The sequence below is a fragment of the Manis pentadactyla genome, chromosome 7 (assembly GCF_030020395.1).
Source record: "Manis pentadactyla isolate mManPen7 chromosome 7, mManPen7.hap1, whole genome shotgun sequence".
Classification (NCBI taxonomy): Eukaryota; Metazoa; Chordata; class Mammalia; order Pholidota; family Manidae; genus Manis; species Manis pentadactyla.
The window spans coordinates 1,525,494-1,548,525 of record NC_080025.1 but is presented as its reverse complement, the minus strand read 5'-3'; the positions used below and the strand labels follow the sequence as shown (position 1 = coordinate 1,548,525).

General features: G+C 42.3%; 1 protein-coding gene across 1 annotated transcript in view; it reads left to right on the top strand.

Annotated features, from left to right (window-relative positions):
* The window catches only part of CSMD1 (CUB and Sushi multiple domains 1), a 1,485,257-nt gene that overhangs the window by 1,274,083 nt on the left and 188,142 nt on the right, over positions 1-23,032 (top strand). The window contains exons 24-26 of the mRNA XM_036898253.2: positions 564-755; positions 1,178-1,304; positions 14,441-14,643. Of these exons, the coding sequence (XP_036754148.2) occupies positions 564-755; positions 1,178-1,304; positions 14,441-14,643 (522 nt within the window). The remainder of the gene's footprint in view (positions 1-563; positions 756-1,177; positions 1,305-14,440; positions 14,644-23,032) is intronic.

Below are 23,032 nucleotides of genomic sequence, written 5' to 3'. Positions count from 1 at the left end.
AGCAGGTGGTCATTCTCAACCCCCTGTCTCCCCTGAACAGGACCAGCCTTATTTCCCATGCAGCTAAGAGCCAGGATCTTTAGAGGAAGTTGGCATGAAGGTGGAGGCTCTTGATGGTGCACTAGAGTTAATACTGGCTGGAAAGACTCCCAAAAGTCCTGTTTTATTGAAAGTACATGCATAGAGTTACATCATCTCCCACTGCAACATCCCTGGTTGGGACATACAGGGGACATGGGTTCTCCACTGGATAAGGCTGGAGGCTTCCTGGGGAATCCATGGAGACACGGATCAGCAGATGACCGTGTGGAACTCTGGAAAACACTCTCCATATAATTACATGAATAGATTGGAGCAAATAAAGTGATTCAGCCTCCACAGACAACAAAAGGTTAACACATAGACCCAACCCAGACCCACGTTTATTTCCTCCCTTTTAAATTCAGCCTTCTTTTTCTTTCTACATTTCAGGGGACAGTTGGCCATCGCATCTGTTGCAGCTTCACGGTAATGCGCACACACCGGCTGCTACTCGTGCTCACTCTTCCCCTCCTTTCTCTTAGGTTTTGACCTAGTAAAATGTGAGGATCCAGGAATCCCTAACTACGGCTATAGGATCCGAGATGAAGGCCACTTTACTGACACTGTAGTTCTGTACAGCTGTAACCCGGGGTATGCCATGCACGGCAGCAACTCCCTGACCTGTCTGAGTGGCGACCGGAGAGTGTGGGACAAACCGCTGCCTTCCTGCGAGGGTGAGTTGGGAAGCCAGCTTCCATCCCTGCCCAAGAGCGTGCCTGGGAACACCTGCTCCATGCATGCATCCTGGGTCTTCTGGAAGAGGCAGGATTTCCACTGCACTCTGTCCAGTGTGTGTGCATGTGTGTGCATAGGAAAGACTTCCCAGTCCTATTTTACTGAAACTATGTGCATAGAATTACTATCAGGATGACAAGTGTTCCTTTGTTTTGTATTCTCAACTTTAATTCCAGAGAGGGTAGTGCCTCCCAGCAGAATAATGCTTGCGAACAAGTAAAGAAATGATAGAACCAGAGAGATCATTGTGATTTCTTGGCGCGCATATAATGCAGACATGTTGGTCTTGGTTTTTAAAAGCAGCAGAACAGCAACCCCTGAGGCCTGGAGTAAGTTGCCCCATGTGTCTCTGTCTCTGCAGCAGAGTGTGGTGGTCAGATCCATGCTGCCACTTCCGGGCGCATCCTGTCCCCCGGCTACCCGGCTCCCTACGACAACAACCTGCACTGCACCTGGACCGTGGAAGCAGACCCAGGGAAGACCATCAGGTACGCGTCTGGCTTTGCTTTCAGTGGGGTGAGAGGAGAGGCGCGTCTCCTGCTGTAGTGGAGACACTAGTGCGGCTGTTACTCTCCATGACTGCGTTTACGGTTCTGAGTGAAAGAAGAAAATGTCAAGGGACAGATCCACTTTTGGTTGGCTCGTGTGCTTGCTTTGGTATCCCTTTGAAAACTGTGTTAAGCCATCTTTAAAAGAATAGAAAGTAAGTGTATCCATTAGCTTTTGCTGTATAACAAACTGGCCCCCAAACCTGAGTTTCTTAAATTAATTACTTACCTGCCCATGACTCTGTGGATTTCCTGGGAAGTGCTGATCTGGAGGGCTCAGCCAGCTGGTCTCAGATGGCCTCACTCTTGCATGGGGCCCAGCTGGTTGGCCGGGAAGATAGGCCTGGCCAAGCCAGATTTCTGTTCATTCAGTAAGTAGAAGATACACAAAAGGTGGATGGCAACACAAAAGTGCAAGAGATGAGAACCTTTTCAAACTTCTGCCTGCATTATATATGCTGATGTGCCATTTGTCAAAGCAAATCTCATGGGCAAGATAAGGTGTCAAAAAAATGCTCTAAACTTCCATGGTAAGAGAAGCAAAGTGATGTTAAGACGAGGCTTGCATACGGGGGTTGGGAGGAATATGTCGTCATTTTGTAATATACCAACATAAGTTTGAGGTAGAACAAAACATTCCAGTCTAAACTTACACACGTGAAGGAGAATCATTAAAATTTGTCGAAAATTGTGTAAACATTTCAGTAGAAGCTATTCTATTCCAGTTGATCTAATATGGTAATGCTTTCCATTTTTTTGGTAAACCAACAAAAACTGATCTATTTAAAGTCAGTTCCCCATGTTCTAGTCACAAGGTTATGTCCAAAACCACAGTAATTTCAAAATAACTTGTCCTTTAATTTCTTATGAACGAGAATACACAGTCTTTCGCAAAGTTCTCAAATTTCCTTCTTTCACTTTCTTCTTTCATTGTAGTTGCTCTTAAATCTCTACAAAACTTACTTTTTAAAACCTCTGTCCCAACCCGAAAGCCTTATCCACATGGCTCTGACCCTTTCATCCTTCCGTGCCCACAAAGACTGAATGAATCTGGTGAGATCAGCTCCTCCTTTGAATACATAACGTGGAAAGAAGGCGAGCAGTCAGAGCCAGAGACCTCCTTCCCGGGCAGGTAAACGGAAGGGAGCGCTCGCAGATCGGTGGTTTTTGTCCTTTCTCACAGAAGGCACCCTAGCAAACTCATGTATACGAAGCAGATATGGACTCATAATGCTGCACCTTTGCAACTTAGTAAAAGTGAAACGGGATGAGTAGAGGAAGAGGAGATACATAATTGATTCCAGGGTGCTCTGTTTCTCTCTGTTTGACATCCATCCTCTCTGAAATTCACCCTCTTTCTTTTAATTTAATCACAATAACATCTTGGAAGTGAGTTAAACTAACATGGCATAAACTATTACCACCATCAAATCTTGAGAAAGAAAGATTCTCACTGTGTGAAAGAAGCAAGAGAAAGAACTTAAAGCATGTATATAATGTAGGATATGTTAAAAGAATTCATTTAAAATTAGTTTCCTTAATTAAGACAAAAGATTAATTAGATAATTATTGATCTATGGGGACTCAAATAACGTATATTTGGGTAACAGAATGTAAGATTCTGTATTTATGGTAACCAGTCTGCATTCAATTAAAATCACTTTTCCATTGAACTAAATAAAATTAAATATTAGTTGTTAACTTTGAATTTCTAAATGCTTGATCTGGGTAATATAAAAGCCATTACTCTAGTTTTGGTTTTGAAAAGTTCTAAGAATCATCTGGGCTTCATGAAATAACTTTACATATACAGGGCATATTTTCTTTAAGGATTTCAAATTTTTGTATTGCTTTCAAGCTCCCTCACAATGAGCTTCCCAAGACTTAGAATGAGCCTTTTTCTCCTAAATGCCAACCAGGTGATGAATTCACTACTTGCAGTTGAATCTAATAGTTCATTAACATTTTTTATAAGAAAAGAAAATAAAGAATGAGTTGAAATACTCAAAAAAGTATAACTTTTGAATCATGAACTGAGATTGCTATTTACCCATCAGTGTTCTCGGAAACAGACACTGCTCACACCTCATCACTGTCCTGGGGACCACTTCCCTCACTGACAGACCCTTCCAACATGATAGTTCCCCTCTCAGATCTGTAACCAGACCTTTTTAATTTAAGGCATAAAGTTCTTCCTAATAAGGAAATTAAGAAGGAAGCATTAGTATGTATAATGTACTTACTTAATCGATTCTAAACTTCACCCTAAACTGTCTGCGTGATTGTTTTTTGTTAAGAAAATATATGCCATTTTGAGTTTGGTGGCTTGGAAAATAACATACATAAAAGTACATAATATGTCATTTTAGTCTTAAAATGGTTCTAACACTCAGGAAGCTAGGGTCTTGCCTTAGCTGTAGTATTTGTTGGCTGGTTTGCTACGGTTTAGTCATTTCACCATCAGTGTAGCCACTTCTGGTCCCTTGGAAATGAGGACCACATTGGTCATGTAAACATAAGTCCAGGGATTAATTTAAGTATTAAAATATTCTTACCATAAATGAAATTCATTATTATACATTCATACTATGAGTTTTTTAATGTAAATGTTTTTCATGCTCAAAGAATGAATAAGCACCAGGATCTCAGGAATTACAAAAGGGTGGCTTCAGCATTGCAGGCCAGTCATCACTGGGCCTCCTTGGATTTCACTGAAACCCAGAGCGATTTCTGATCATTCTTGCTATAACTTTTTGCTCAAGGTAATAGAAGAACACCAAATAGTTATTGTTATAAGGCACTTGGGTCTGGAAGAGCTTTGTAATCTTAACATGTATTCTGTAAAGCAGTTACCTGGGCAGAATTTAATTAGAAGTCTAATCACAAAACATCATAGTAAATTTGGCCACATTTAGAGTTATATGTAAACATTTCTCTAAGCAATCAGCATATTTCGTTGCTGAGCAATGCTATAATTTATGTAATAAAGTAACAGCATCATAAACCTCTTCAACAAGCAGCATCAAGGTGATGTTTTACATAATTGTGTGTGTATATTGTTCCCTGGTTTTAATTGCTTTCTGCAAGTGTAATTGTGTAGAAAACTCACTTTGAAAGTATTGCTATTCTTAACTGTTGACAGGAAATTACATTTGGAGGTATAGTTGAGGGGAAATCTTTAGAAAAGCTCATGCAGTATTAAAAGCCTCAGAAGTGTATCAGACATACATACCAAGATTGTCAAATCTGTCTGTACACCAAGTTTGAAATAGAAATGTGAGTTGGTGATCACAGTGTCCCTGTGGCATGTCCAGGAATCGTGTTCTGGCAGTGCTGTATAGTAGAGAGATTAAAGTGAGACATGGGTAGACATCTGGGAATAGTGTGGTTTATGTTTGACCAGACTTCTGGATCTGTATACAAAATAGACTTGAGGAAGACGGCAGGGAAATGAGGTCACTTCGTTGACACTTGCATCCAGTCTCAGTGTTGAGCCTTAATATTGTGCTGGGGACACAAGGTGGGGCTGTGGCTGGCACAACAGATAGACCTGAGGCCAGGAATCAAAACATCTAAGATTTCTCCTTTCCTATGAAGACCACAGTGGGATATCCAGCGTAAGGAAATGAGCAATCAGGAGAGTTTCAGCTATGCAAGGAGGAAGCCAGTGGTGCAACAGAGTCCGCCCATGTGTGGCTGGACTCCAGGCCTCCTCCCTGGAGCTGTGGGGGCAGCTGCAGGGCCCGGAGAACCCCAGCCACCCGTGAGCAGGCTGCGGGTGCGAGGTGCACTGCCGGCACGCGCTCTGCAAGACGCTGCCCTGTGCACCTGCCGCTGCCGCGGGTGAACTCAACAGCACAGGTCCCCGGCCACTCGGGGGAATCTCAGTAGGCATTCGCAGACTAACTGAGGCACTGCACGAGGACCGCTTCTGGTGTAGCTCCTCAGCTCCCGGGGTCCTGCGGGAACACAGGTACATCAGGGACCGCAGCCGATGGCACGCCCTCCTGAGGTGTGGGTGACCAGTCACAGCATCTGCTTTCAGTTCCCACACAGACAGCAGAGCGTGTCTTGTGGCGGTGCCTTCTCTGCTGGCCACACACCCGCTGGACGGTCTGTATAAATGGACAGTCAGAGAGGGGCTTTGCCGACGCAGTGGAAAGGGCAGAAAGAAGTGAAAACCGATAATACGGGAAGTGAAGCTGGAATCAGTTGTCGCTGAGGGTGGTTACAGCGGGAAGCTCTCTGCCGGCTGCTGGCTTTGCTGCACCGTTGGGGTTGCGGCCCTCCCCGCGGATGCAGCCCGGACACCTCCGTTCCGTGGTTCTGTCATCACCCGCAGGCCGGCATCTGCCTCCCAAGGCCTGGGCTCATGTCTGCCTTCCTCCAAGTGGCTGGAGGGCTTAACTTCCAGTATTTTCTTCTGTTCCTTATTTCTCTGTCTCCAGTGTTTCCCTAACAAAAAACAAAATATGAATCTATTGCCCACAGTATTCTTTTTGTGCATTAAATTTCTTCATAATAGACCCTGAAAAAAAAAATGAGCGGCACACAAACCCAAGCTGTCCGCCCTCCATTTGTGCACCTCTGTCCTCTTGCCAGCTCCTTGCAGTCCCCTCCTCAGCCTCCCAGGACCTTCCTCCTCCTTTGCCCTCTCCCCTCCGCCCTTCCCAACGCCCCCCTGACCTCTCCAGTCTCCCCCTCCCGTTGCTGATCAGCAAACACAAGCTCTGTCGGACCGCAGACCCTCTCCGCCTGGCTCCCTGCGCCCTGCCAGGCACGTCCCCGACTGCTCACACCCACCCTCCACTCCAGCACCGACGCCTGGGCACGGGCTGGCCTGAGTCCCAGCCTGCACGGAGGGCTCCCTCTCTCGACCTCTGCTCTCCCGGCCTCTCCTCACTGTCTCACCTCCAGGTTCTTTGGCCTGTAGGACCCAGTGACAATGTCAGCTCCTCAACACACATGTCGTTATTATCTCATTTAAAAGTAATCCATTTCTTCTCTGAACTCAACACTTCCATCCTCCAGCCACCTTCTTTCTGAACTTGTTGTGTGTTGATGCCAGAGCCACGTGTCCAGAGACCCCAGGTGAACCTCTTCCCAGCCCAGGCTCCTGTCCCTCCCGTGCTCATGGGACCATCAGGTCTCCTTGACTGTATGTCCCTGGCCCCTGGCCTGCCCACCCCCATCCCTGCTGCCCCTTCTCTTGCCCAGCCCTCATAATTCACCAGGTCTGTTACCAGAGCTTCCTATTAGGGTTCTCATCCACTGTTCCAAAGCTAAGGAAGATTTTTTTTTCTGTATTAAAACTACTGTCTTTATATGGCTGAAAAATGAATGAATGTATAGACATTTTAGAGAAGTTTTTTTTTAAGTTACATTCCCCCTTTCCAGACACCATTGTCAGCACATTGACATGCATCTTACATGTACTGATGAATAATCTGTAGTGTGTGTGTATGGGATTAAATAGTGTCTCTCATTGGTTATGTTATTTCTGATTTTGGATACTACACAAGTAAATCTTTGCTTATATTTATCATTAACACCTTAGAATAAATTCCTAGGAAAACTTTTGCTGGGTCAAATGGTTGAAACATTTTTATGGGTTGTAATACAAAACTTCCCTATAAAACAAAAGATGATCATTTCACTTGCTCACTTAAAAAAAAAAAAAATGTTCCCAGCTCATTCTGTACATAACAAATTCAAGGTCATTAGCTTGACAACCAGAGTTGAAAATTTGGTATATATATTTTATACTTTTTCAATGCAAACACGAATTATAAAATTGAATTTAAGTTTTTTTACAAAAATAGAACCATGTCATGTTATTCTGAAGATTTTTTTTTCAGTTAATAAACATAGTCAAAGTTTTATGTCCCTACTTGTAATTCCACCTCATTCTATTTAGTCATTGGATAAATACTCTGTGGCCTGAATGTTCCATAATTTATTTAAAGTACAGCCTGTTGGGATATTTGGGATGTTTTCAGTTTTTCACTCTTATCAGCTATGCTACCATCCTTCCAATATATCACCTCAAAGGGTACTTTTTATGATGGATTTCTAGAGCTGGACATACTATGGATGCACATTTACATTTTCATAGCTATTAGCAAATTGCTTTTAAGAAGAGCAGATACAGTTTCTACCACCATATGAAAAGGGGGGTCTGCACATCCTCACTGAAACCAGACAGTCTTTAATCTTTACCAATGTGGTAGGAAAAATAAAATCTTCATGTTTTCTTAAATTCGTTTGTAGCTTTTATATTTTAACCTTTTTTTTTCACATCTTTTGCATTTGTTTAGTCTCTTGCTGCCTCACTGCCTTCCTTGGATTCCTTTTCCCCTTTTCTCTGCCAGAACAGCCCCTTTCCAGGCATCTCGAGGCAGAATTAGACACATGTCCTCCTGTTCTCCCCGGAGCTGCACCCACAGCCCGTCAGAGCTTGTGACCCTGCACCACAGCGGTGGGCTGTTCCTCGTGTTGCCAGGGCCTGAAACGGCTCAGCTCCTTGGGATGATGTTGTATTTTATTCAATCCTTATACTTTCCCTTCTTAGTAGTATAGTGTCTGGCATAGTCCAGTATTTTTTTTTTTTAAGAAAAATGGCTGTTATTTTATCTGTATTTAAATTTTTTTATATTTTTTGTTGGAGTCATGAAACATTTTCCAGAATTGCAAAACTCACAGCGCCAGGTTGCATGTTTGGTTTGTAGTCTATGCAGGCTTCCCATTCACACCTAACATGTGCATAAAGCTACACAAAGTACAGGTGTGTGGCGGATTCACAAAACAACGCCCTGAGCAACCAGCAACCAGATAAAAAAATAGAGCATCATCAAGAGTGGGGATGGACCCTTCGTGCCCTGGGTAACCACTATCCTGACTGCCGATGAGTTCTTAAGTGTGATTCATTTGTGTTGATTCAAGCTCAGCCTTCAGTCCCATAGATATATATTATTTCATTCATGAATGCACCATAATTCATTTATCCATTCTGGGTATTGATAGATACGTGGATTGTTTTTACCCAGCCTAAGGTCATTACAAATGGTGTCAAGTTGAATATGCTTTCATTTGGTGAATGTATGTGTGTTTTCCTCTGGGGTGTACCCCCAGGACTAGAATTTCTGGTAATGGTGAGTTCTGCCTTCATCTACAATATATACTGTCAAAACAGTTTTCCAAAGTGGTTGTACCTACCTTACTCCTCCCAGTACAGATGAGATTTCTAGGTCCTGCACCCTCCCACACTCTTGGCATTGACTGACTTTTTCATTTCAGTCTTTCTGGTGGCTGTGTCATAGTTGTAACTTGCATTTCCCTGATAAGTGATCAAGGCCAACACTTTTTTATATGCTGACTGGCCTTTTGAATACTGTTTTATGAACTGCCAGTTGGAGTCTTTTGCCTAATTATTTATATACCAAAAATCTAACTTTTACTTACTGATTTGTACATAGATTTATATATCCTTAATTCAGTCTTCTGTTGATCATTTATTTATCGCTTAAATTCCTATACTCTGTGGTTAGTCTTTTTGTTCTCATAATGTCTTTTGATAAACACAGGTTCTTAATTTCAATGAATCAAATTCATTTTGACTCATTTTTCTTTTATGGTTAGTGGGTTTCTTATCTATATTTAAATTGTGTTATATCAGATTTATTTCCGGGTTGTTGTTTGTGTTTTAGTGCCCAGATTAAGAAATCCTGCCTCCCCAAAGTTATAAAAATATTGTTAGGCTTTCCTGGAGAAGGTTTATTTTACCTTCTACACTTAGTCTCCATTCCATCTGGAATTACTTTTTATATACGGTATGAGAAAGATTTGAGGTTTTTTTTGTCATTAATGAAATTCAATCAGCCATTTGTTGAAAAGTTAATCTTTCTTTATTGTAATACAGTGCAACCTTGTCACAAACCAGATAATTATATATAAATAGGTTTGTTAGGGAGGACTGACATCACTCACAATGTGCAATATTCTGATCCTTGACATAATGTGTTGTTCTATTAATTTAGATCTGATACAATTTGTCTCAATAATGATTTGTAGTTTAATGTGTGGAAGTCTTGCACAATACTTGTTAGAATTATTCCTAGCTATAGAATATTTTTTGATGATGTAAGTAGTATTTTTATTTCATTTTCTATTTGTGGCTGCTATATGAGAATGAATTATATTTTTATATTTATTTTTGTAGAATTATCTTGCTAATTCTAAGAGTTTGTAGGATTTTAAATTTTTTCTGCATACACAATAATGTTATCTACAATAATAAGACATTTATTTCCTTTTTCCAGCTCTTAGCCTTTTTTCTTTTCTTACTGCAGTGGCTACAATCTCCAGAATAATATCGATTAGAAGTGGTGAGAGTGGGCCTCAATATTCTATTCCCAATCTCAGAAACTAAGCATTTAATTATTTATTTACTTCAGTGTGTGCTCTTTAATTATAGAAAAAATCTCCATAATGGAAACAAAAATTTTAATTAAGTTTTATTACCTAAAATTTTTTAAATTACGTCAAAAAACCTTCAGTAAAATTAATGGAATTGATAAGTCAAGTTATTTTTACAAGGTAAATAACTAGCACAGTGGGTTTTTTTCTCACTTGACTACACTTTATGGACTCGCCTACTCATCGGTATTTACTGAACTTTTCACTCCTTCGTTGGTGGTCACTCATCCTGTTTTAAATTTACCACCAATTTAAAAATATTTTGTAAACGTAAGCTGTATTTGTGTATGTTTCTCTATATTGATCTTGAGTCAATTTGGTAACCTGTGTTTTCTAGAAACCATTTTGTGAAGAGTTTAAAATATATTGCCATAGATTTATATACAGTGACCACTTAATTTCCTTCTTTTCTTTCTTTCTTCATTAGTTCTTTAAAATTTTTATCAAAGTACTACATTCACACAGTATAAAAGTGAAATCCTACAGTAATTGTCGCATAAGTAGTAGTTCCCTGCCCCACCTTAACTTCTAGAATTGATACACAATTTGAATTTTTCATTTAATAAACCTAGTGTGTCTTAAGTATTAGGAAAAACAGTAAGCACCTAGACAAATTCTAGTGAGACTGGTGGACACCCAGGACAGAGGAAGGTCTCAGAAGGAGACAAAGAAAGGAAGACTAAGTAGCCGATAAAAGACTTCTTAACAATGCGGACCAAAAGATACCAATCCTTGAAATATTAAAGGAAAATAACTACCAACCTAGAATTCTGTATTCAAACTGTCATTCCCTAGTAAGGATAACCTTGTATGTAATTATTATTAACATAGATCATGGTACTGTAAATCATTTAGGGATGTATATTCACTGGGGATATAGGACAGGAAGACACTTGTGTCCATCTAAGAACATGATTTAATACAGACAGAAATGGCTGAATCATTTGGAGCATTTGAAATTGCACAGTACATCCCTTATGGCTGTTAACGCAGGTCAGACAGATAAGCTGGCAGGTGCATTGCAGATTTCCAACATACAATTTCTAACCTCATTTAAAATAGAAACACAGCATCGAGTTAGAACCTGCATATCGTTTTCAAGTAAATATGACCGTAAACATGACCATATAAGAGGAACAAACTGTCAATCAGTACAAAAAAACACTGCCTTTTATGCCTCGTACCCTGACCAAAATGGAATAGAAATGGAAATCTCTAGTTAGAAAGTAATGTAGGGGAAGAAAACATTCCCCTTTTTCCTGTTCAGCACTTTAGCTTATCTAATAAATTGATACAAGACACATTAGTAGGAGAAAAATGAATGTAATTTTGCAAGTATGGGAGCCCCATGAAAGTTAGGATACTCCAAGAAGAGACCAAAGCAGGCAGCTTTCATATCCTTTAGACAAACAGAAAAGTCAAAAAGAAATGACAAGACAAAGTATTTGGGGCTTGGGGTAGCAGATCAGCATGGAAGAAACAAGGTCTGCTGCGAGTCCTCCTGAGCCCTGGACCCCCGCCCTCCTCCTCCTGAGGCGGAGCGGTTGCCGTGCGCATAGGGAGTTTTTTCTGCTTCTAGGGGACAAAGGAGGTCAGAGTGTCCTTGGACAGCCTCTTTCTTAAGTAACTTCAGTTCGAAATAGTCAATATGCCAAAGCAGCATAATTTGGAGATCAGATTCTGCTCAGTAACAGACATACTATTTTGTAAAAAGAAAAAAACGTATGAGCAATAGCTTAATATGGATTCTATAGCCCTAAGTGCACAAATTAGAAAAGGAAGATAGTTTGAAAATTGGTAAGTTAAGCTTCCAGCTAATAAAATTTGAAAAATAGTATCAGTAAATTCAAAGAAGTAGAAGTGGAAAAACAACAAATCAGGTAAAAGAAATTACAAAAGAAACAACAGAGAGAGTTAGCAAATCCTCAAACTGATTTTGAAAAAGAATCAGTGAGTAGGGTAAGTAGCCGACAGAGCTCATCAAGGTAAAACACAGAACCTAAATAAGTGATACTAGGACTAGAAACAGGGATATACCTGTACAATAGGCACTATTTTTCAGAAAACTTAAGAAAATGATAGATTATCTTATACTAAAATTTTAGAAAGATCTTCTGGTCAAAAGAAAAAAACAGGGAAATGGCTGATTAATGACGCTAACATAACCTTTATATTAAAGAGCAAGTGTAAGAAATAAAATTTAAAAGCTGAGCTCTGTAATTCATCCCATTGTTAGTTTAAAAAAAATAACTCCACAGTCATCTTAATAGATGTAGAACTTCGTATTTTTTCATTATCAACAACACAACAAGATAAAACAAAACCATCCTAACAAAATAAGGAGCATCATATTTTTCTTAAAGTGATAAAAGGTTTTAACAAAATCAGCAAGCATATAATATGATTGGTGTGATATATGAAACAGTATAAACAACATGTTACAGAGGTGGGAAATCATATGTGATGAGGTCTTTCAGAGTCCACGGACTTCCTGTATTCCTCACCTATGATTTTGATGACCTCATCTAGTCCCATGTTTTAAAGCAATTTATTTCCTGAAAACACATTTATTATCTCCATCCAGATTTCTCTTCCAAACTCCCGAGTCGCATGGACAACTGCTTGCTAGCTCCACTCAATGTCTAGGAGGTGTCGGGAGCTCAGTGTGCCTGGAGCAGAATCTGGGCCTTCCCCATCCCACAGACATCTTCTGCCTGCACCCTTTCTCAGCTCTGTTGATGAGAAACCCACATTTTTAGTTTCTTAGGTGAAAACCTTGGGTGACTTTGCATCCTTGCCCCCCCACACATGCCTCCCCCAATCCTGCTTTCTCTACCTTCACAGTGTGCCCAGCACCTGACCACCTCCCCGTACCTCTAGTCTCAAGCTCGTGCACAGCGTGCATCCTCAGGATTGCTCAGGAAGCGGTTCTCCATTCCGTGTCTTCTAGTAGAGTAGCAGAAAAGTACAGTCTGCTGTCAACACAGCAAGTATTAAATCGTAGGTGAGACAACTGCCTCACTAAGAATGCTGCATCGGCGTGTCACTCAGCATAAAGCAAACATACTAAGGTCTCATGACACCAAGTTTGGGTAAAGGCGTGACGAGACCCGGACGGCACATCATAAGAGCACAAGTGCTCACAGCCGCGGGGAGTCCGACTCGGCAGTTCTGCTCTTCACGCCTAGAAAGACCCTAGGGCGAATCCACCAGGGTGTTGACGGAGCACCACTTGTCATTATTAAAATGTAGAAACAAACTGTCTTTTAGTTGAGGACCAGACAAACCATGTATTCATGCTTTTGGAGTAAATTAACAATCTGCATTGTCAGTGCAGTGGATCTTCACATAATGATGAACATAACAAGCAACTTGAAAATGATAAGCATACATGCCACACAAAATAGTACTGTATATTATTTGGGGAAATTTATGCACACATGTAAATAGGAAAATTATGAAAATAGAAATGGGCACAGTCCATCACAACTTCAGAATGTGGGAGGAGAAGAACAAATGAATTAGTGGAGAGGAGGGGAGTATCTGTAAGCTTTTATTTTTAAAAAGAAGATATGAAGCAAATAGGGCAAAATATTAATTGTGGTGGTGGTGGTTACAAAAGTGTCTGCTATATATATTCTGTACTTCTCTTTACATTAAAAAGCATTGAACATTTAAAAATATATAAAATATTTTATACTTTATGCAAGGTGAGATAGTTGTTTTCCTTGAATAAGTAATACAATGCAGAATATACTGGGATTTGCATATAGTGTTTTTCCCGTCATCTTTTGCAATTTTTATCGTCCTTACAATTCTGTCTAGTATGCAGTAGGGTGGAAGAACAACTAGCACATTCAGAGAATACCACTTTTTGCTACTGTTCTAGCTGAACTCCCTGCCATTTGAAGTGCCGTCAACAGGCCAAGGGCCCAGGTCTGCCGCCTCTTGCCGCCTCTATCTCGGGTTGCTCTGAAAGTGTGTGTGAATCTGATCGAAGTGTGTTAAGATACTACAGAGACAAAGAGTTTATATTACACGCTTTTGACTTTGTGTTGGTATTTCATATCATGTGTCTTTTCCTGAAATAAGCTTTATAGAAATAAATACAGCGTCGGGTCGCTCGGGTAAGAGGCCCTTGCGGCGTGCTCGTCACCTGGGTGCACGTTTCCCACTGTGGGCACAGCCACCTAGTGGGCATTTCAAGAGCAATGCCGGCACCACATTAAGAAGCTGACTTCCTGGAGCTTAAAACAAAGCTTTGTGCAACTGGCCTTTGGTTTGTGCACCCAAGAAAGCTTTGAATTATAAAAAGAGCTGACAGTCCCAGAAGGGGTTGTTTCCCCCTTAAACACAGAGCTCACCACAGTGTCCACCGCAGACGTCATCGTGGCTGGGCCCCCGTGTGCACAAGCCAGCTCATGTCTGTGGGGCTCCACGCCCTGGCCCACAGCTGTCGGATGTGAGGCCCTTCTTGGTGGGGTTTGTGCAAAGGAGATGAGCTGGCGCCACCGACCTTGTGTGCCGAGAATGCTCGTCTGAGCGGAAACGCAGTTCTGTTTCGGGGGAACGTTTGTTCACACTGTGCCCTCTCCCTGCAGCCTCCACTTCATTGTGTTTGACACCGAGATGGCTCACGACATCCTGAAGGTCTGGGATGGCCCCCCAGACCGCGACATCCTGCTGAAGGAGTGGAGCGGCTCCCTGCTGCCCGAGGACATCCACAGCACGTTCAGCTCGCTCACCCTGCAGTTCGACAGCGACTTCTTCATCAGCAAGTCCGGCTTCTCCATCCAGTTCTCAAGTAGGTGGACGATTCCTTCTCCTTTAGCTGCGCCTCAGATTTGCCAGGAAGTCACCTTCATTCGAATCTCAGGCCTCTCCCTGTTTGGATAATATGACATTTTGAGAGAATGGTTAGTCTTAGGAGATTCCAGTCCTTACCAGGGAGAGGGAGGCAGTGGATCTCCATGGGTATCTGCAGAAACTATTTTAAGGTTTGAATTAATCAGCTAAACTTGGGCCCAAGACAGCTGTGGGTCTCCGTATGAATGGAAGCATCTCTGCTTCTCCAACACCCACTCCAGGCTCCCTGGTCTGCCCGGTTTGTGCAGTGAGGTTTTGGTGGGACTGCTGCCTGCCCCCCAGCTGCCCTGGATTCTCTGATCTCGGTCTCGCTGTGTACAAGGGAGTGGCAAGCAGGCAACTTAATACGCAAACCTTGACCACACTTCCGTTCCACTCCTTTCCCGAACCTGATTTTCTTAAAAGTCTTTCCTATCTTAGTAAATGTCAACTCCATTCTGCTAGTTGGTCTGAAGGCCCTGGGAGTCCTTTATTTATTTATTTTTTTAACAAGTCTCTCTATCTCATAGCACATATAATTCAGCAACAAATTCAGTATGGTCCATATTCAAAATCCCATTGCCAACCAGTCCTCCCTGGCCTAAGTCATTTCAGAGGGGCTGAGTCACCACAGCATCCTGCCTGGCCTCCTCTGCCCTGTGAGCACGAACCCACTTGCTCACCTGAGCAGAGGAGCCACACCAAGGCTCAAATGAGGCACTGCCGGCGACACCACACTGCTGACCACGCTCCCCACTGCCCTCCCAGCCTAGCAGAGAAGTTTCCGATTATCCCCATTGCCAAGGATAAAGGCTAACAAGGCCACTGGGTGAGCTCACCCCACTCTGCGTTCCCCACGCCATCCCCAGGCACCACGCTGTGCCCTGCAGACCCCGGGGCACTCAGGCCTCACGGCCCAGGATGCTGGCCTGGCGGGGCGCCCCTTGTCCTGGGTGTGTGTGCAGGCTGCCCTCTGCCTCTTGCTCTTGGCTGGTCAGTGAGCCCCAGTGTGGCCATCCTCCCTCCTCAGGTCCCTTCAGCAGAATCAATCAAGGTGTCACCTGGCAGTCCCAGAGTCAGCGCTCACACTTCGGTTATGGTTCACATCTCATCTTGAGTATTTTGTTAGCAATCTACTAGACTAAGTTCCTGAAGGGCAGAATGTCTCTGTATTTCTAGAACATTATATGCAGTCAGTGCATGTTTAATGGTCATGGATGGAGTGGAGCATGGATTGCACACCTCCTTACATGTGTATTTACCTTCACTTCACTGTAAGAGAATTTTCTAAAAAATGACCTGTTGATGCTCACAAGATTTGAAACTCCATGAAAGGTGCATTGTTCTGCCAGCTCCGTGTGGCATGTAAAACATGAGCCCGTGAACCGACTAGTGCAGTTATGTTAATTGTAATCAGCTTATCAGCTTAACACATTTCATTAAGGCTTAGTTACCATTTGATCACGCATATAATGCAGGAAAATGGAGTTCAGCACACCAAGCTGACTTTAACACTTGGGTTAAGCCAGCACCGCCTGACTGTCCGCGGTCTGGCCTGCTGCCTCTTCTGCTTGAGGGAAAAACAGCTCTGCATCAACTGTGCACCCCAGAGTCTGTGAGGCCGATTCTCTGTGAGCAGCAGCCGTAGCTTCCCAGCTACGTGACATCTCTCCCTAATTGACTTCATTAAAAAACAATTAATAGGCACATCTTCATTAAAATAAAAAGCTCCTTTGTTTTTTATTACAAGGGGGCCATCAGGGCTGCCAGTTGCTGAGCACAGAGGTATTGTCTCACGAGACTGCGCCACAGGCTGGGTTCACAGGACAAGTGTCCAGTCAGGGGTGGCACAGAGCAACTGCAGCCAAAACCATCCGTGCGCTCTACCCTCAGAGCTTCCCTCATGGGACGGGTCAAGAACCACCACAAATTAGTACCCCTGGCCTCATACCCACATCGGTTGTGAGCAGCTCAAGGCCAAGGAGTTTTATTCAGCGTGGATTGCCAGCCCCTGGCTCATGGCAGAGAAACACGGGATGTGCATGGACGGACTGAGCCTGGCCTCACTGAGACGCTGGCTCAGTGGATGTTCTGCACTCCGTGTTCTGCAGAATGCTGGGATTTTAGCTATAACTGGCTTCGCCTAATACTAACAAGACTGGCAACATGGTAACAAAAGGAGTGGCAACGGGACATGTAAATGGCACCATCCTGATTCTTGAGGGTGTATCTGTTTTTCCTCCAAGTTTGTGGAAATATGATTGGCATATAGCACTGCATAAGCTTATTTGATACACTGCAAAATGATCACTACCATGGCTTTTGCTAACCCCTCCACCTCACGTAATTGCTATTTCTTGTCTTTGGTGAGACCATTGAAGATCTCTCTCAGCAACTTTCAGCATCACACTATATTAACTGTAATCGCCCTGCTGGGCATCAGCTTCCGAGACTTACTTGTCTATATTGAACCTGTGTTTAAGGAAAGCCACTCCGGCTGAGAGCAGATCTAACCAGGATAAGCCCCTCACCCACTCGGGAGTGGAACAGGAGCCTCGGCGCCCTCCGCCCCCTGCAGGCGTCCAGGCCAGGGTACAACACGCCTCCCTTGTTCCCAGTCCTTCACTCACGCTGTCCCTCCCCACCTGCACTCTGCTCACATCACCACTGCCGTGTTCATGGCACGTGTGGCAGTCAACCCACTCCTGCTGGGAGATTCTGTGAATCCAAAGAATAAAGAAGAGCACATTTTATATGACTTTTATACTTCTCTGTAACAGTCACAAGTTATCTTTATAGTCGTGGGCTATTAACGAGTACCAGGGGTTCAGAGGTCATGGATACTTTCCACTAATCGCTGTGTTTCATTCCTGCCACACATTGGACACCGACCAGCATTTACCTTTCTTCACTCTTTTCTTGTTTATCGTGTATGTATATTTTCTTCCTATTTTTTCAGTTATTGGTTCTAGTGAGACTGAATTTTCTAGATGAGTTATTTTTTTTATACTTCTGCTCTAACATTTACAGCCATTTCTTATAGGATGGTTTCAGTCCCAAGAGCAGCTGCCCAACAGATGCACGTCAGTAACTTAAAGGTGTCCTCCCAGATAACTCCCTTCCCCTGGAGGTGTAGCTCTGAGTAGATCTGGCAGTATTTACCGTTATTGGAGAGAGCACAGCCATCCAGATGTTAGCAAGCCCGTTCCTGGGCGCAGGGGGAGTGTGTGTATGTGCACTTCATAAAATAGGTATATAAGTATATATGCAATTTGTTGATATTTAAATTGATACAATAATTGATTATATGTTACTGTATTTTACTATTGTATGGTTACATATTAAATATATATAACATCTTCAGTATAATTAGATTCAGTTGAACTATGCCAAACCCTATAGCTCTGTAACAGAAAAGTCTCAAACACACACACACACAGAATATCATATCATTTTTAGAATAGGTGACCCAGGCTCTGGTTTTCTGTGGATGAGAGAAGATTTGGGCTGGGCTTAGCTGCATCTTTACCAACCATGTGAATTTAGGCACATGCTTCAAACTGTATTAGCAGTAATTTCCCCATGATTAGGTTTAGACAAGACATGATACTCTTTCCCTGCCACAGTTTTGACAAGGAGGCCCTCAAAGGTGAGAACCAAAAAAGCTTTATCATTTCCTCCAAATGTAAGCCATCTCTGAGCTCATGCTCAGTTCCAGAAACATGCTGACTCAGGGGAAGTGTTATGTGATGGATGATTTAGTCTGCAGGACTCAAATTAGATCTTTCCCTCTCTTTGGCCTCCTGCTTCACACCACTCAATTCACCTGACAGCAGTAAGATTCTCCTGACACTTGCTGGGCAGGAACGCATAGAGATTGCATAGTTTTCTCTTAGAAGCAGGAAAAGATGGTAAACAAGTAAATATCACTCTCTCATGCTAATGTTGGGATAATCAGATCTCAGCAGGACTGCATCCACCACAGGATCCCGCGACAACAACGGAGACTGTTCATCATATGTTTGTTATCAGTAAAGGACAGGTGAATTTCCAGAACTCTTAATGAAAAATCCGATAGTAATTACATCCTCTCCCCAAGTCTCATGATGACGTCTTACTTTTCATAACCATATGGTATCCATGTATCATATAAACATTAGATATTAAACATTTAATTGCAAGAAATAGAAAAATAATTTGAGTTGTAGATATTACCTAAATTGGACATAATATACCACTTATGATCTCTTTCCGATAATTGATTCTGAGGCTCTTTGAGTTAAAGAGCTAATTTAAAACAATTTAAATCAATAATTTAAAACAAATATCCAGTGTTATACAAATAGGGGAATCAGAATGCAACTAGAAAACTTGATTAAGCAGGAAAAAAAGCACAGAGACAGCTATTATAAGAGTGACACCTGAGCTCAAAAATGAAAATTTGTGGGGTGAGGGGCCTTACTGCTTGGTTTAATAGTTGAGATATCAGTAATAGTTCTTGAGCTATTCTTGTTTATTTATCATGAAACATTTCCATGGGATTTCTTTAATGAAATTCACATTCCTTACTGTGAAATCAAAATGATTGATTTATCTGTTGCATGAGGTTTTTTTAACTGTAGCATTTCAGTCTATACTTATGTTTAATGGGTGTATTTTATGCCATTTTCACAGGCATTAAGTACTTGTTAAATATAAAGATCATGAAAGCAAATGTTCCACTTTTGAAACTTCGTTACACAGAAGCCTTGAGTGGCATAAGTACACCTGTCTACTCATCTGTTTTAATACCTGAGATTCCATTGACCACCTAAAATTTTTCATGTTTTCAGAGGTTTTAACATGTCTGCCCAAGGAGTCCTAGTCCTTAGATTTTTCTCTCCCTTCTGGTACACAACAACAGCATTAATAGAGATGCTTGCAGTGCTAGCAGAAAGGACTTTTTCTTTGGTTCATTTCTTTTTTTATTCCAAGAGAAATGGTCATTATCCCCCAAAATGGGTGAAAGTGACATTGTGTGATGTGCCTCTTCAAATTTGCCAATATTTACCAAGAATTCTACAATCATGAAACCCATATTTCTTTCTGTCATGAATGAAATTCAGAAATACATGATTTCTGTGCTGAATCCTGATTATTTAGTCCCTTTGAATCTTGAACCTAAATATGTGTATATATATATATATATACTTTCATATAAAAATAATTTTAGAAGTAAAATGGTTTGCATTTGTTGTATATAATTCAGATGAATACTGCAAATATAACTAATTATTATAATTAAACTTTTTCTTCAGAATTAATTGTAAAATCATGCGTGGTAGTTAGAAGTACAATAGCGATCCTGTGGCCTCTTTACGGTTTCCACCAGTGGCAACATCAGAACTAAAGTAAAAGCACATCCAGGATACTGACACTGATGCCACCAGTGTATAGAACACCCGTCCCGATGAAGGGGACTCACTTGCCTCCCCAGAGGGTTCCCCTTTCCCCCACCCACCCTTAACCCTCACAGCCAACAGTCTATTCTGCATTTCTGTAACTCTGTCAAGGAAGGAATCATGCAATATGTAGTCTTCTGTGATTGGCTGCTTCTCAGCACACTCCTGTGGCTTCCCCCCAGCTGCTTTCTGCACCCCTTAATTCCTTTATTGCTAAATAACACGGCATGAATGGGTGTACCAGGTGGTGTGGTCATTGGGCTCTTGAAGGACATCTGGGTTATTTCTAGTTGGGGACCATTAACAAATACAGCTGCTGTGCGCATTCACGCACAGGTCTTTGTGCAGACCTAAGTCGTCATTTCTCTGGGATAAGCGCTCAGAAGTGCAGTTTCTGGTTTGAATGGCAATCAAATATTTAGACTTCGTTGTACGACTGGTTTTCCAGAGTGGATGTACCGTCTTACATCCCCACCGACAGGGCGCAAGGGATTCGGGTTCTCTGCATCCTCACCAGCATCCGATGTCACTGGGTACATCACGTATGTCCCACATGCATGAACAATATTGTTAACTGTGCCAAGAAGTATGTGCCAAAAAAATAAAAATCTCTTTGCATTTCCCTAATTGCTAATGATTTTGAGCATCTTTTTACGTGCTTATTTGCCATCTGCCTATCCTCTCAGTGAAATGTTTCTTCATGCCTTTTGTCCATATTCTGACTGGGTTGATTAGTTTTTTTCCCATCTTGAAGACTGTATGTTGTAGATACTAGTCCTTTGTCAGACACATGGCCTTCAGACTTCTTTCCCAGTCTGTAGCCTATCTCTTCATCCTCTTAACAAAGCTTTCACAGAGCAGATCATTTCAGTTTTGACAAAATCTGTTACCACTTTTTGCTTTATGGATACTATTTGTCACCACATCTAAGAATGCCTAACCTAACTCTAGGTTCCGAAGGCCTTCTCCTACATGTTTTTTCTAAAAGTTTTACTATTTTACCTTTTATATTTGATGTAAGACATTGGTGAAGGCCCTCTTTTCATTCTGTCTGTCTCCAGCACCATGTGCTACTTTTGAAAGATACATATGCAGCGAGAGAATTCTCTCCCCATGCACCAGACCAGTCCAGAGCTCCCCGTTAAGGGGGTAGGTCTCCACAGACTCAATATCTCTAATTATTGACGCACTTTGATATTTTCAGAAGTGAAAGGAGGAACATTGAGATTTAATTAGGTGGGACTTTGTGGAATTCAAATCCACTTTTTAAATTCGGAGTTTGGGCTTACACAGATGCATCCCATTGTATGAGTTACTCGGACCAGTAAACAGATATACTCTTGCCCTTTTAGCCACTAGTGCCCTGAGGCCCAGGCCACAGCGCTCAGCCTGCTGCGGAGCCCTTATGCACGGAAATACAAAGCCCATGACCTCTGGAAAGGAGATATCCCTATTCAGTTCTAAAAGGTTTTGAAGGAAAAACTTTTTAGAAAAGTGATAACCTGATCTTGTGCATAAAGAGTTGAATTCAGTGCTTTTAACTCAAAAACACCAGGATTAACGAGACCAGGGAAACAAATGCTGTGTAAGTGCAGTGATAGTCTGTTGCAGGGACCAGCAAACCTCCTGATGCCGCTGATAGCACACACAGGCTCTGCAGACCGTTCGTGGGCCGGGCTGCAGCCACTCAGCTCCGGTGCAGTCGGATGGAAGCAGGACAGACAGTACAGACAGAAGTGAGTGGCCATGGCTGCCCCCAGCACAGTTTTATTTACAGACACTGAAATTTGAATTTTACATGTCATGAAGGAGTATTCTTCTTTTGATATTTTTCAACCTTTTAAAAATGTGAAAACCATTCCTAGGCTTGTAAGTGCCACAAAAACAGGTGTTGGGCCAGCTTTGGCCTGCAGGCCTTCACTTATCAAGTTCTGTTGTAGAACATTAAAAGCAAAATCAATAGAGTTGCCCATTCAGTAAATTTGAGGATGGGGCAGAAACTCCAGTTCTCACCTACGTAGCCATTAAAGTTTCAAGCATGCTTTTTGATGTCTGATGGGAACAAGACCAGTTCTGTTCAACTGACGATTGTCGTTGATATGTAAACTGGTCCTAGCGAAATAACCTGTTACAGACAGAGCAAAGCTAATATTGAGAAATCTGGTCCTTGTAAATACATAAAAACTGTACTCATGCTTCTTACTAGTTAATTCTATTTCATTACATTGCCCCAGCCAGTAACTCGGTGTCTATAATATGCTAGACATTGTTCTAAAAGCTTGGTGCAAATGAATTAATGAAATAGAATTTTTGCTTTGCAGAGCCCACATCCCAGCTAAACATCTGTGAATTTTCTAAAGTACTTATACATGCACATAAGTCTCAATCCTGTAATCAGATGATTAAAAATAGCCTAGCTCATGAAGGCCTCCTCGGCAACACTGGGAATATCAGTGTGTTAAGTATGCTTTCACCGAGGACAGCTGGGGCACCCGGGGTAAGAGCTCATTTGTCACACATGCAGCAGTTAAAGCATCTGCTGCTCCTCTGAGCCACAGCCTCCGTGGCTCCCTGAGGCTGGGACCACATCCACGCCTCGCCTGGGTGACGGCCGTGCCCTGCAGCCAGAGCTGGTGTGGCCTCCGCTGAACACTGTCCCTTCTTCCTTCCCTCAGGGACACAGGCCCTTTCCTTATTACCTTTCCTGAGGCTCTGAAATGAGTTGAACTCCTATGGGCTTGTATCTCATTTCTGACAAAGAATGTGGGATTTGCTGGGAGAAACCCTGCATTCTGCCCTGTCCTCTTCTCTCATGCAGTCCGCCCAGAAGCCTCAAGGGGTCTCTGTGTAAAACAGGTCAAGAGTCAGACCCTGCTTTCCACACCTCACGGCCCGCCCCAGCGCGGC